This window comes from Salminus brasiliensis, chromosome 15 (genome assembly GCF_030463535.1).
Source record: "Salminus brasiliensis chromosome 15, fSalBra1.hap2, whole genome shotgun sequence".
Classification (NCBI taxonomy): domain Eukaryota; kingdom Metazoa; phylum Chordata; class Actinopteri; order Characiformes; family Bryconidae; genus Salminus; species Salminus brasiliensis.
In genome coordinates this window covers 30,540,159-30,556,301 of record NC_132892.1, presented here as the reverse complement: position 1 = coordinate 30,556,301, position 16,143 = coordinate 30,540,159, and the positions used below count along the sequence as shown (strand labels likewise).

Below are 16,143 nucleotides of genomic sequence, written 5' to 3'. Positions count from 1 at the left end.
ATAAACAACAGCAATCGTTGGTGAGAAGGGTACATTACATCTGTACTATTTTGTTTACATAAATAATATCATATTTCGATAAATATCGATTATAGTTTTGCATAACTTCAGTGTACTTCACTGGAATATTAAAATATCTGAATTGAAGGTGTGCTTACAGTCGTCTTGCCTTACCTTACTTACCTGGCAAACCATCAGTAAAGAGACAGCGCTGTAACAGCCGCTGATGATACTATAGCGCCATCTAGTGGCAGATGTGTGAATTGTAATGACGCAGAAATGGAGTTTAGGAATTAGGCGTAGACCCCAAGTGCTCAGGAGCACATACAGTGAGTGAACTGATCCCAGTGTAGGTTTAAACCCAGGTAGCACTCAACAATACTGTTATTTATGATCATAAATATGAATATGTCGTTATGAAAGTTATGAAGACAGAGCCACAGACAGACCCTGGATCAGAGAGGCGGACCCAGGGCTTCAGATTACGCTATATTTAGAAGTCAGATGTAAGATGAGCTTTCAGACTAAATGTGAGGATAAATAATAGTCTACACTATAAACACCAGATCCTGTGATTCGGAGAGGGAGCTGCTGAAAGTTTCCTGATTCCACTTTAGATTTCAGCTCCAAAAGCCCCCAGAAATGGCATCGAGTATCTGTAAGTATCCAGTTTCTGTAAAACCCAATTAAAATCATTTTAAAATAATGAGTAATGAAAAAGAGAAGCCTGTTCCAGTCCAGTGTTTAATGCAGTTCAGCAGTGTGTCTTATAGACAGAGACAGTGATAGTAGTGAGTTACTACCAGAGTCTATACGAGGTTTAACCACATATTCAGCACCTTTTATATGTGAAAACTTTACTTACTTACTTACTTACTTATTTAATGTACTGAAATGTATTAATACTGACCTGTTTCTATAAATCACAGTTCATTAGATCATTTAAAGCCAGTGGTATTTGATCAGGTGTAATTACTAGTAAAAACAACAGTTTTATAATAAAACACTGATACATTATAAATAAATACATTTAATATCAAACACTGGTGACACAGAGTGATAATTCCTGAGTAGAGGCAAAAATAAAACAGCATAGGTCACTGCAAAGTTTCCCACTCTGCACATTTTAGTGTTTTATACACACACACACACACACACACACACACACACACACACACACACACCAACACAGAGAGAGAGGGCTTGTTAATGAACTGATTATTTGGATTCAGAGTTAGGGTTACTTCAGGACTAGGATCAGTAACCGCCGTCATATTGAATTCTTCACCGATAACAGAACATTTAAAAAGGGCCAAACATTTTTGGTAAGTTATTGATTGGTTTTACATGAAAGTTTGTTATTAGTTCAGCAAAATACAGTTCCTGTACTGAATGTCACCATTATTCCATATGAAATATCTACATAAAGACTAAAATAATTTTTCACAATGTTCACACCGGTGGGCTATACGATAGTGTTCAAACCAGAACCAGTGTTGACTTTAAAGTATAAGGAGTACACTGATGTGAAGTGTGCAGTCTGATGGTCAGATCTAATGTAGTGAATCTTTTTTGAATTGGTAGTTTAGTTTAAAACAGCTGGAAAACACTGGAATCATTTGGAATTTAGTGCAAAAAGGGACGTTTTTAACAAATAATATTTGTATGAATAAAAACAGCATGTTCATTTTAAGTAATGCGGTGATATCTCAACATTGGAGGATTTGTTGGAATGCTTCTAGATTTACAGATAGAGACCTAACGTGGCCTTCCACCTAGCATTAGATGTCACAGCTGCATAACATTAGTACATGGGAAAGTAACTCGTAACTCCTGTTTGTGGCACAGATCCATTACAACCTCGGAGGAGGCGAAGTCTAACCCCGCCTCCATTCAGTAAGTTACACTGAATTCCTACTCTCTGGATTTACTACACTGAATTCTTTCAATTACATGTTCTGTTCTTCAGAAATCATAAGTTGGACCATTAACCATTAGAGTGTTTTTGAATTTGCATGAAATTGTGGGAAATATTGTGGATTTAAGAGTATCGCTGTCATTACGCAGTGCGGATTCTGCTGCTGGGGAAGAACGACCAGGAAAACAGAAGAGTGGGAAACTTTATTCTGGGAAGAGATGCGTTCGATGCTGAAACTCCTCCTCACCGCAGTGAGGGAGCAAGAGGAAACGTGAAGGGAAAAAGCTTCAGCCTCGTCACCACTCCTCACCTGTTTGATACTGAACTCTCTAACGACGAACTGGATGAGCGAGTGAGAGAGTGCATGTCTCTGTGTCCTCCTGGACCTCATGTTCTAGCTCTGGTCCTACAGCGAGACGACTTCACTGAGGCAGACAGGAAACAGCTGAATTTCATCCTCCGGTCTTTATCTGAGGAGGCCTGTAAATACACCATAGTGCTGACGCAACCCGGCAGCAGTGTAGATCCAGATGAAGAGAATGTCTCTGATGAGATCATAGCAGAGTTCAGTAACTGGCATTTTGACTTTAGAAGTGGAAGCAGTCCGTCTGCTCTTGTGGAGCTGATGGAGAAGATGGTTGAAGAGAATGGAGGAGGTCACCTTAAATGGGAGGAATTTGTGATGACTCCACCTGCAACAGAACAGCAAAAGCCTCAACCACCAACAGACCCTGAATCTACAACACAGAGAGAGACTGAATCAACACAACAGACAGAGACTGAATCAACGGCACAGAGAGAGACTGAATCAACAGCACAGACAGACACTGAATCAACAGCACAGACAGACACTGAATCAACAACACAGACAGACACTGAATCAACAACACAGACAGACACTGAATCAACGGCACAGACAGACCCTGAATCAACAGCACAGACAGACCCTGAATCAACAGCACAGACAGACACTGAATCAACAACACAGAGAGACACTGAATCAACAGCACAGACAGAGACTGAATCAACAGCACAGACAGAGACTAAATCGACAGAACAGAGAGAGACTAAACCGACAGAACAGACAGACACAGAATCAACAACACAGACAGACACTGAATCAACAACACAGACAAAATCGACGGCACAGAGAGACACTGAATCAACAGCACAGACAGACACTGAATCAACAACACAAGAGACTGAATCAACTGAAAAGACAGAGACTGAACCGACAGCACAGAGAGACACTGAACCGACAGCACAGACAGAGACTGAATCAACAGCACAGAGAGAGACTGAATCAACAACACAGAGAGACACTGAATCAACAACACAGACAGAGACTAAATCGACGGCACAGAGAGACACTGAATCAACAGCACAGACAGACACTGAATCAACAACACAAGAGACTGAATCAACTGAAAAGACAGAGACTGAACCGACAGCACAGAGAGACACTGAACCGACAGCACAGACAGACTCTGAATCAACGGCACAGAGAGACACTGAATCAACGGCACAGAGAGACACCGAATCAACGGCACAGAGAGACACCGAATCAACGGCACAGAGAGACACCGAATCAACGGCACAGAGAGACACCGAATCAACAGAACAGAGAGAGACTGAATCAACAGCACAGACAGACACTGATTCAACAACACAGAGAGAGACTGAATCGACAGCACAGACAGACGCTGAATCGACAGCACAGACAGACGCTGAATCGACAACACAGAGAGACCCTGAATCGACAACACAGAGAGACCCTGAATCGACAGAACAGAGAGAGACTAAACCGACAGGACAGAGAGACACTGAATCAAGAGCACAGACAGACACTGAATCAACAACACAAGAGAGTGAATCAACAGAACAGACAGAGGCTGAACCAACAGCACAGACAGAGACTGAATCAACAACACAGGCAGACACTGAATCGACAGAACAGAGAGAGACTAAACCGACAGAACAGACAGACACTGAATCAACAACACAGAGAGAGACTGAATCAACAACACAGACAGACACTGAATCAACGGCACAGACAGACACTGAATCAACAACACAGAGAAAGACTGAATCAACAGAACAGACAGAGACTGAATCAACAGAACAGACAGAGGCTGAACCAACAGCACAGAGAGACACTGAATCAACAGCACAGAGAGACACTGAATCAACAACACAAGAGAGTGAATCAACAGCACAGACAGAGACTGAATCAACAACACAGGCAGACACTGAATCGACAGAACAGAGAGAGACTAAACCGACAGAACAGACAGACACTGAATCAACAACACAGAGAAAGACTGAATCAACAGAACAGACAAAGACTGAATCAACAAGACAGACAGAGGCTGAACCAACAGCACAGAGAGACACTGAATCAACAGCACAGACAGACACTGAATCAACAACACAAGAGAGTGAATCAACAGAACAGACAGAGGCTGAACCAACAGCACAGAGAGACACTGAATCAACAGCACAGAGAGACACTGAATCAACAGCACAGAGAGACACTGAATCAACAGAACAGAGAGACACTGAATCAACAGCACAGACAGACACTGAATCAACAGCACAGACAGACACTGAATCAACAACACAAGAGAGTGAATCAACAGAACAGACAGAGACTGAATCAACAGAACAGACAGAGACTGAATCAACAGCACAGACAGACACTGAATCAACAACACAAGAGAGTGAATCAACAGAACAGACAGAGACTGAATCAACAGAACAGACAGAGACTGAATCAACGGCACAGAGAGCAGCTCAACCGACAGCACCGAAAAAGAAAAGTATGTCACAAAAATTCCGTTAAAAACAGTTTCATTAGTTGAAATTGATCACTGTTTGCAATAAATCAGGTATTAGAATTGCACTATTACAGAAAACTGTAATAATCACCTTACTATGCTCATGATTTATATTCCACAACCAGGAGGAAGATTTGGGGGCCTGATGCAGATATTCTCTCGTGGTGGTAAACAGGATGACTTGGGTGAGTAATACATGGATGATTGTGCAAAGCTATTTTTCTCCCAGATTTCTGACGGCCAAATCAATGCCCCAGTTTTCAAGACAGGCAAGTTCTTTTCCGCCATATCTCAATGGAACCGATGGTCTAAATTTAATAATAGCAGTATTCTTAGTAACACCATTGCAGCCATGTGGAAAATTATAACTGCCACATCGCAACCACCTTAAATAGCATAGCAACCACATAGCAACTCCATTGCAACCATGTGGGGAGATCATAGTTGCCACATAGCAATTACCTTGAACAGAATAGCAATCACCTAGCTACACCATGTCAACCATCATGTATGGGATAGCGACTGTCTAGCAGCACCCCACCCCCATTTAACAAAAAACACCCATTTAGCAACACCCTGGGAAACATAGCAACTGCTTAGCAACAGCATAGCAGCAGAGAAACTGATTAGCAAGACCATAGTAAGCAACTTACCAACCATAATTTCTATGCAGTTGGTACTGTTAGTTGAAACAGTATAGCAACTGCCTAGCAACCACCTAGAATTGACCTGCACAATTCAGCTGCATGATTATTCTGCAGTTTCTTATGGAAATGCACGTTTAAATGAAATGTTTCTCACCCCTATATTATTACTATGTGAACAGTTTACACAGAAATACATCAATAATTCAGCTCTTAGTTGGCCACAATTTAAATGTTAATTAAAATGTTCAGACTTTTAGACTTGGGGTCCAGTGAAGGGGGCAGTTTTGCTCATGTGAATTTCTCGTTCTTAATTGTAGAGGTCTCTGTTCTAAACCTGACTAATACGATATGTTGTTTTTCTCATTCAGTGTCTCAGAGGTTGAACTTGGTGCTTTGTGGGCATGATGAAGCACAGAAAGCCTCCATATCAGACCTCATACTGGGCCAGAGCCAGCACAGTCCAGAGCCCAGCTTAATGTGTGTGAGGAGAACTGGAGTCGTGTCTGGACGCTCAGTTACCCTGGTGGAGATACCAGCTCTCTGCTACACTCACGAGAAGGAAGTGAAGTATGAAGCTCTCCACTGTGTCTCTCTCTGTGACCCTGGAGTCCATGCTTTCCTCTTCGTCGTTCCTGTTGGTCCCCTCACTGATGAGCACAAAGGAGAAATGAAGAAGATTCAGGACAGTTTCAGCTCCAGAGTGAAAGACAATTTAATAGTCCTGTTTACAACAGAGCATGCTGTCAGTCAACCTGTCACAGAGTTTACTGAACACAACACAGAAATAAGGGACTTTCTTGCTGTGTGTGATCAGAGACACATAATAGTGAAAACAGAGTTGAGGAAATCCTTCAAACAAGCAGGTGAAAAGCTGTTGGAGGATATTATAAAAAAGATAGAAGCACAGCCGTATTCTCTTGACATGTATGTGAGGGCTCTGGAAGAAAGAGTCAGACGTGAAGTGGAGGAAGAGTATAAAGAAGAGCTGAGCAAAAAGGAGAAGGAAAATGAGGAGTTAAGGAAGAAGCTCCGGTCAAAAGGTAGGTGCTTTGACTATGTTCATTCAAGCAATCCCTCAGAGTTCTTCAGCAGTGATTCTGGACACTGTATTAACAAAGAATGTCAAATATTATATTTAAAAGCAGTGTATTGCAATATAGTTATACACACAGACAAAATAAGATTAATCAGTGTTTATTACTGTCTATAATTTAACACTGCTTTCAATTTACATCAGCAGTGTCCAGTGGAAGCCACAGTGGCTGCAGATTCCAATAAAAATGACTGGGCACCCTTGGTCAAATTACATCTTTTTGTAATTGAGAAGTAGTAAACACACCTTCTGTAGCTAATCAAATATAAAACATAATATTTTGAAATTTTCCATCACAACATAAAAGTCTAAATCATCAGTGTTCAAAGGTTGGCCACCTTACAGAGACTTTAACACCAGCTTTAGCAGAAAGCTCACACACGGTTTTTGTAGCTAAATGTCTTTCGGTTCTTGTAGTTGGATGTTTGCCCACTCCTCTTTGTAGAAGGCCTCTAGTTCTAAAATGTTATTGGGTTGTCTTGCTGCCCAGCTTGTTTAAGATCTACTCACAAATCTATGATATTTAGATCACAGAAGCATCTTCGGCATGGCAGTACTTATTGGAAAATATTGTATTTGTGTATGTATTTGTGTTGTGTTCATACTTATTCTTCATTAAATGATAACATGTTGTTAGAAAGCTTGTGACTCATTTACAATTTCAGTTTTTTAAAATAAATGTAATCATAAATGTCATTAGATCTTTATCATAAGTTCTTAAACTAGAAAAACATGATGATAATCATCATAATAATAATCATAATAATATATTATAGTTTATAATATAAGTTTATTTATTTTATTTTATTTTAGAATTATCCAACATTAAATATATTTGAAAAAAAGTATGTGAACATCAGTCAAACATTTTCGATAATCGGGTTTAATTTTGCAATACTGGGTGGAGGACTCTTTTTAGAGTCCTACGACTTCAAAATGGGGATTTTCTCCTGCTCCTGTCATTTCTTTTTAGACATATTTGTGTGCCTAGTATCTTTTTCTTGGCCCATTTACAGTTACGCTTCAGGCAACAGATGGATAATCTGATATTCTCCTGTAGATGTTGCTGGTACCTGATTACAACTACACCAAAACTACACCAATACTCCTAGAGCTGCACATTATTTGGACATGCTCAATACTGAGTTTGCTCAGGAAATTAATTTACATAACTTGTGTCATTCTCTTCATGTAGTGAGAGAAATAAGATGAAGATCTGACCAAATTATAGCTTAAATCTTAAACAGAAATACAGACATTTGTAAAGGGTTTAGAGCAGCACTTTAAACTGTAATCATGAGGTTTACCTGAGGAACACATTGTAAAGTAACACAATGAATAACTAGTACTAATGTTTTCTTCAGGTGATGAAGAGGAAGAACGGGTTTCCAGTTGCTTACGAGTGGTGTTGATTGGAAAGACTGGGAATGGAAAGAGTGCAACAGGAAACACTATCCTGGGAAGAAAGGAATTTGTTACTGAAGCCAATATGAATTCTGTGACAAAGGTTTGCCAAAAAGGAACTGGTGAGGTGCTGGGGAGAACAGTTGCTGTTGTTGACACTCCAGGCCTATTTGATGCCACACTGTCAGAGGAAGAAATACAACAGGAAATTGTGAAGTGCATCTCGATGTCAGCACCTGGACCCCATGCGTTCATCATTGTACTGAGCATCGGAAGAAACACCAAAGAAGATGTGGAGACTTTAGAGCTGATAAAAAAGATCTTTGGTCCAAAGGCTGCAATGTTCAGCATAGTGCTGTTCACTAGAGCAGATGACCTGGAAGATCAGACAATAAACCAGTACATAGAGAAATGTACAATTGAGCCAGTCAATAAGATGCTCAGAGACTGTGGAAACAGGATTGTGTTATTCAATAACCGAGAAAAAAACGACCGCACCCAAGTCTCTGAACTACTGATACAGATTGAAACTGTGATAAACTCAAACACATCAAGTCAGTTCTTTACAAACAGCATGTTCCAAGAGGCAGAAATGTCCGTCAAAAAGAAAATTGAGGAAATTCTGAAAGAGAAAGAGCAAGAGATTGAAGCTGAAAAAGAGAAACTAAAAAGCAAATACAGCCAAGGAATGGACGAGCTGAAGAAAAGACTGGAGGACGAAAAACAAAAGGCTGATTATGAAAAACAGCAAATAGAGAGAAAATATAGAGAAAAGATGGAAACTCTTAAAAAGGAGTTTGAGGAAAAAGATGAAATAGAAAAGAAGAAACAGGAGATGGAGGACAGAGTGAGGTCAGAAGAAATAAGAAAGCAAATGGAGAAATGGCAAAGCAGGATTAATGAGTTAGAAATGGAGAATAAAAAGCAGAGAGATGAATTTGAAAAGCAGCTGAATGACAGAGATGAGGAGGACAAAAAGAGAGAAGAGAGATACAAACAAGATAAAGAACATTTCAGAAATCAACAAAAACAAGCCATGGAAGATCTGAGAAAGAGACAAGATGAAGAAATTAGAAAGAGAGATCTGGAGGAGGATAGAAGGAGACAAGAAGAAGTGGATGAGAGGCATACTTGGGAGAGGAAAATAAAAGAGGCTGAACACGAGAAGAAGGAAATACAAGAGGACCTGAAGCATAAACTGATGGAATGGGAAGACGAGATGAAAAGACAGAAGCAGGAACTAAAGGAAGAAGACCGTCAGAGAAAGCAGAAACACGCTGAAGAGCTACAAGCAAAACAAGAAGAACAAGACAGAATGAGAAAGAACTTTGAAAGGGATATGGAGGAAGAAAGACTTCGGCGAGAAGAGGAGAAACGAAAGTGGAGGGAAGAAAGTGAGCAAAAAGACAAAGAGTACGAGAAAAAGAAACGTGCAATGGAAGCAGAGATGGAGAAAATGAGGAGGGAAGAGCAGGAGAGAAGAAGACAAGAAGACGAGAAAAGAGAAGAAGAAAGAAAAAGACTGCAGGAAAGAGAAGAGGATATACGAAGAGAATGTCAGGAGAACATTAAGAGGAGAGAGGAAGAAAGCATGACTAGAGAGAAGAAGGAACGTGAGGAATTGGAAAAGAAGCATGATCAGGAAATAAAGGACATGAAGAGTAAATATGAAGATATTGCCAGGAAGCAGGCAGAGCAATTCAATGACTTCAATGAAAGACAAAATAAACATATACTGGGGCTCACTGAACAGCATCAGAAACGGTATGAGCTTCTGGAGAATCTCTATAAACTCACTGAAAGTCAAAAAAGTGAGGAAATTCAGAAATTACGAGCAGAAATTGACGAACTAAAAAATGAATCAAAATGTGTGATTGCTTGAGAAGTCCAAAATGATGCTCCAGTGAAATTATCATAAAAGTAGTATTCTAACCTAATGTCAGTCTGCTGCATCTGTATGAAAATCCTCATCTCCCAAAAATGGAAACTTTACAGGAGGTGGAAAAATGTTGGGTTACTGAACGTAATTCCTGGTCATTTGATAACAGAGTGAGGTGTTTCACTATGGGAATTACCTTGGGTAAGGAATGAACCTGAAACATGCAGCCTGTAGGATCACGCAAACATGTCCCTCTGTAGTTGTAAGCCCTACATTCGTATGCCACAGCAATAGCACCCACAATCCAGTGTGACAACCGCTGACAAGACAAGGGTTTTCTGTTATAAAGAGTTTATGACACAAAAAGCTGATCGTACCTCCTAAAACCAGCTGTCCTATCTATATACTACACAGGGCCCTGACAGGGGGTTTGTAGGGGTTTGAGGTGGGGGAGCCGTTTTTAATCATAAAGTTCCCCTCTTCGTTAAGTGCACCTAACCACGGTATGGCCAGTTTGGCGGCGGCCCATTTACACACCTCATACAGGTTGCTGTCAGCCTGAGAGCCCATGTCGGCGGCGTTGGGAGGTCTAGGCTTTTGGGAAGGAAAGGTGGAGTCATCTTCCTCGTCTTGGCATCGCCATCTGATCCCTCTCTGCCCAGCTCTCCTTCTTCTTCAAAGGAAGTCAATAAAAAAAAGATTTTATTCCAAGTCATTGTGGAGCATTTCTATTGGTCCATTCATCACAAAAAGTTGTAGTGGCTCACCCTGAGAAGGGAATCAAACCTAGTGTTGGTTACAGCACAACCTACTTACTAGGTGAGCTAGTGGTTAATAGGACCCACAGAAGAAAATTAACTGGAGTGCAGGTTTTTTAAAGAGGACTCAAGAGTCATGGGAAGAGCAAAGATGAGGGGAGTGCAGGAGTTCTCAACCCTTTGCCCGGCTGTCCTCGTGACAGCAATGTGTGTCTGTGTCTCTCCCCAATGAAGCCCTTAGCCCAGGTGTTGGGCTTGATTGGCTCCAGAAGATACATTTTGTCTCCCTCTGGTGGCCCGAGGTGGCTGAGCCCTGGAGCCAGCCCTTACAAATGTAAAGAACTACTACCAACAACAACTGCTTCACATTATGACAGAGTCAAAAACAGCAAAAATGGAGATACAAGGTTTTTGTGTGACAGTAATTTCATGTTTCTTTGAAAACACCAGTGGTAGTTTTTGGTGAGTGTAATTAAAATCAGTAAGATGTTTACTTTTTAATAATCATGTTTGCCTAAACAATGAGAGTGATTATATTACAAATATGGCATAAATATGTGTAATGGATTATAGCATAATCAATAAATAATAATGGATACTTTTAATCCATTCCACTTTTATAGTGTTTATCTGTCCTGCCTCCTCTTCGTTTGTCCATATGTAACCCTGTGTCTCATCGGCACAGTTTGCTGTATATGCAGACTGTGTTTATCCTTTATTTTGTTTGCTTATTATTTAATCTGAACATTTTAGTAGTGTTTAAATAATGTGATCAGATGTCCCTAAAATTAAAACTAATGATTTAATTAGTCTAAAAAGCCTTTTCTGTGATTTGAGATGATCACCATTATGGATGCTGTATGTATGTTTTAAATAATGTTCCTAATCATTTTATGTCCACACTTTTTAATTTACTAAAAAATTGATTTATTCCAAATGTTGTCTGTGTTTCACTCAAGCGTAATATAATTGTACAATTCCTTCTGAACTGTACTGGCACAGGGAGGTCAAACTCTGGTTCTTTTGGGCCACAGCTGTACATATCATCAGTGACATGACAGTAAAAGGTCTGGGACGTAGGTGCAGGCCAGCCTCTCGGGTAGACTGAAAACGGTGATGGTGGTGGTCCATTGGACGTCTGATCCACCTGACGTCATCTAAGATTTTAAGTGGTAGTATAATATTAGAAAACTCCTAAAGTACGAATACTATTACTACTATTACTTTTTTGTTCTACTACTACATCTACTCTTACTGCTACATCTACTGCTACTACTAAAACTACTTCTAACTACTAATACTTTGTCTACCCCAGTGGGAACAGATTAGTTTAAAGGACATTGAGGAAACGTGGTTGAACTTGGAAGTGGTCATTTTAACACTTTTCAGTTTTCACTTAATGTGTAGGTTCTTTAGTCTTATTGTGTGTGTATTTAATATAATAACCAGCCCTTAATCTGTGTTTACTTGACTGTGTGACTTGATTTCTGAACAGAAACATAACATATAAGCCCATTACAGTTAACAGTTCAAATACTTTAATATTTTTACAAATCCAGGATCAACCAACTAATCTGAATCATTTTAAGGTTGTTCTTCTCTAAAAAGCAGCACAAACACTCAAAGTAACTTTAAGATATTAGTATATATTATACATTAATTATACATAGCATTCTTACCTGAAAGAGCCAAAGAGAAGGGTCCACCAGATGTCGTCCAGTTCAGGATATTTCATTAAGTACAAAGACTTTAAATGATAGTAAAATAATAGAAAAACTACAAAGTAAGCAGGCTACATCTACTAATACTACATCTACTACTACTAAAACTACTCCTACTAATACTTCTACTACCTCAACTACTAATACTACATCTACTTCTACTACTAATACTAGTACTTCTACGTTTACTACTACCACTACTACTACATCTACTACTACTAAAACTACTCCTACTACTAATACTACTTCTACTACTAATTCTACATTTACTACTACCACTACTACTACATCTATTACTACTAAAACTACTCCTACTACTACATCTACTACTATTAAAACTACTCCTCCTCCTCCTACTACTACTACTAAAACTACTCCTGCTACTACTTCTACTACCTCAACTACTAATACTACATCTACCCCAGAGGGCACAGATTAGTTGAAAAGACGTGGAGGAATGTGGTTAAATTTGAAAGTTGTTTACCTCTACTAGTACTATGACCTCTACTACAACTACTACAACTACTCCTACCACTACTTCATCTACTCCTACTACTACATCTACTACTAATACTACTCCTACTACTACTAAAACTACTCCTACATCTACTACTACTAAAACTATTACCACTACTACATCTACTATTAATACTACATCTACTACCACTACATTTACTCCTACTACTACTCCTAGCTACATCTACTACTAATACTACATCTCCTACTACTACTACTACTACATCTACTAATACTACTCCTACTACTACTAAAACTATTACCACTACTACATCTACTCCTACTACTACATCTACTACTAATACTACTCCTACTAATACTAAAACTACTTCTACATCTACTACTACTAAAACTATTACCACTACTACATCTACTACTAATACTACATCTACAACCACTACATCTACTCCTACTACTACTCCTAGCTACATCTACTACTAATACTACATCTACTACTACTACTCCTACATCTACTACATCTATTACTACTAATACTACTCCTACTACTACATCTACTCCTACCACTACATCTACTCCTACTACTAGCTACATCTACTACTAATACTACATATACTCCTACTACTACATCTACTACTAATACTACTCCTACTACTACTACTCCTACAACTAATACTACTCCTACTACTACATCTACATCTACTCTTAGCTACATCTACTGTCAACCACTAATACTACATCTACATCTACTCTTAGCTACATCTACTACCACTACTACTACATCTACTCTTAGCTACATCTACTGTCAACCACTAATACTACATCTACATCTACACTTAGCTACATCTACTACATCTACTACCACTACTACTACATCTACTCTTAGCTACATCTACTGTCAACCACTAATACTACATCTACATCTACTCTTAGCTACATCTACTACCACTACTACTACATCTACTCTTAGCTACATCTACTGTCAACCACTAATACTACATCTACTCTTAGCTACATCTACTACCACTACTACTACATCTACATCTACTCTTAGCTACATCTACTACCACTACTACTACATCTACTCTTAGCTACATCTACTGTCAATCACTAATACTACATCTACTCTTAGCTACATCTACTACCACTACTACTACATCTACTCTTAGCTACATCTACTGTCAACCACTAATACTACATCTACATCTACTCTTAGCTACATCTACTACTACATCTACTCCTACATCTACTACTACATCTACCACTAATACTACATCTACTACTACATCTACTACTAATACTACATCTACTACTACATCTACTACTAATACTACATCTACTCTTAGCTACATCTACTGTCAACCACTACTACTACATCTACCACTAATACTACATCTACTACTACTACATCTACTCCTACTACTACCACTAATACTACATCTACATCTACTCTTAGCTACATCTACTCCTACATCTACTCCTACATCTACTCCTACATCTACTACTACATCTACCACTAATACTACATCTACTACTACATCTACTACTAATACTACATCTACTACTACATCTACTACTAATACTACATCTACTCTTAGCTACATCTACTGTCAACCACTACTCCTACATCTACTACATCTACATCTACTACCACTACTACTACATCTACTCTTAGCTACATCTACTGTCAACCACTACTCCTACATCTACTACATCTACATCTACTACCACTACTACTACATCTACTCTTAGCTACATCTACTACTACATCTACCCCAGTGGGAACAGACTGATGAGAAGTCGTTGAGGAATGTGGTTAAATTAGGAAATTGTAGTGAGCTCATTTGAACATTGGATTTTCCCTCAATAAACATGATAATATATAGTTTCATTAGTCTTAATCTGTGTGGGTTTAATATTTAACACCAGCAGCTCCTAAATCTGTGTTTACTTGACGATTTCTGAACAGAGCTGTAACTTATAAGCCCGTTAAACAGTTCAAATACTTGAGTATTTCTACATATCCAGTCTCAACCAATGTTACTGTGTAAAAAGCAGCACAAACAGCTGAACTCTACATTAAATATGAGTAAATATTGAGGGTTATTAAACACACTGGTCTCACCTGAAAGAGCCTAAGCGAAGCTCGGAGCTCCAACGGTTCTCAACGGTTTACCTCAGAACTGAACTCGCGAGCGTTTTCATTTAAAAACGGAGACTCCGGCTCGTGACCCGCTGCGTTCATTCGCTGATCTTCAGCTCATTTCACCAGGTAGTTGGTGAGGGGTATGGTTTACAGATCATCAGAGCTGCCGTGTTGGCTTCAAACGAGGGATTTGAGATTTTTAAAGGACCAACAGGGAACAGCGAGTGCTAAATGACCGCAGTAGTTTTAAATGTCTACCGCAGACTAATTACAAAACACTGGAGAACTGCCTGTCCCGCCCCCTCCTCCCCAGACCCGCAGCTGAACCTGCTCAGTTTGACCAACGATTGGCCGTTGGTGGGACAATACAGGACGCCGATTGGTTTAAACACCTGTCAATCACAGTAATAAGGGTATGAAGTATCCTGATTGGATTCCAGTCGTTTTAATTATAATATTAAGAGTATATTTATGTTCAGTAATATACCTTTTTTTCTGTCTTTTTATCATGTATTATTTTTAAAAATCTTTTTAATATTCATTAATGTATTTATCAAAAGATGATGTCATGTGTTATATTTTAGATTAAATGCACAAAGAGAGCACGTTTAAACAGTTGAGGTAGGAATATGCATAATTAATGAAAGAGCCAAAGAGAAGGGTCCACCAGATGTCGTCCAGTTCAGGATATTTCATTAAGTACTAAGACTAAGACTAAGACTAAATGATAGTAAAATAATAGAAAAACTACAAAGTAAGAAGGCTACATCTACTACTACTACTACTACATCTACTACTACTAATACTACATCTATTACTACTAAAACTACTCCTACTACTACAAATACTACATCTACTACTACATCTACTACTACTACTAAAACTACTCCTACTACTACAAATACTACATCTACTACTACTAAAACTACTCCTACATCTACTACTAATACTACATCTATTACTACTAAAACTACTCCTACTACTACAAATACTACATCTACTACTACTAAAACTACTCCTACATCTACTACTAATACTACATCTACTACTACTACATCCACTACTACTATTACTACTCCTCCATCTACTACAAATACTACATCTACTACTACTACTAAAACTACTCCTACATCTACTACTAATACTACATCACTGGAGAACTGCCTGTCCCGCCCCCTCCCAGACTCGTAGCTGAACCTGCTCAGTTTGACCAACGATTGGCCGTTGGTGGGACAATACAGGACGCCGATTGGTTCAAACACCTGT

The 16,143-nt window shown here is 39.1% G+C and overlaps 2 protein-coding genes across 2 annotated transcripts; both read left to right on the top strand.

Annotated features, from left to right (window-relative positions):
- The first annotated feature begins 268 nt into the window (after positions 1–268).
- On the top strand, positions 269–4,901 carry LOC140535530 (GTPase IMAP family member 5-like). The gene is made up of 3 exons (XM_072656928.1): positions 269–329; positions 2,047–2,708; positions 4,881–4,901. The coding sequence occupies exons 1-3, from the start codon at positions 269–271 to the stop codon at positions 4,899–4,901; spliced, it is 744 nt and encodes a 247-aa protein (XP_072513029.1).
- Positions 4,901–9,781, top strand: LOC140535528 (uncharacterized). The gene is made up of 3 exons (XM_072656927.1): positions 4,901–4,940; positions 5,771–6,442; positions 7,860–9,781. Exons 1-3 carry the CDS (start codon positions 4,901–4,903, stop codon positions 9,779–9,781), a joined length of 2,634 nt encoding a protein of 877 aa, XP_072513028.1.
- Positions 9,782–16,143: the final 6,362 nt, after the last annotated feature.

Excerpts from the sequence above, each read along its gene's own strand:
- LOC140535530 (XM_072656928.1), top strand. The coding sequence starts at position 269 with ATGACGCAGAAATGGAGTTTAGGAATTAGGCGTAGACCCCAAGTGCTC. Across the intron at positions 330-2,046 it reads AGTGCTCAGGAGCACATACA|AGTATCGCTGTCATTACGCA; the intron begins GTGAGTGAACTG and ends TGTGGATTTAAG. Across the intron at positions 2,709-4,880 it reads AGACAGAGACTGAATCAACG|GAGGAAGATTTGGGGGCCTG; the intron begins GCACAGAGAGAG and ends TTCCACAACCAG.
- LOC140535528 (XM_072656927.1), top strand. The coding sequence starts at position 4,901 with ATGCAGATATTCTCTCGTGGTGGTAAACAGGATGACTTGG. Across the intron at positions 4,941-5,770 it reads TGGTAAACAGGATGACTTGG|TGTCTCAGAGGTTGAACTTG; the intron begins GTGAGTAATACA and ends TTTCTCATTCAG. Across the intron at positions 6,443-7,859 it reads GAAGAAGCTCCGGTCAAAAG|GTGATGAAGAGGAAGAACGG; the intron begins GTAGGTGCTTTG and ends TGTTTTCTTCAG.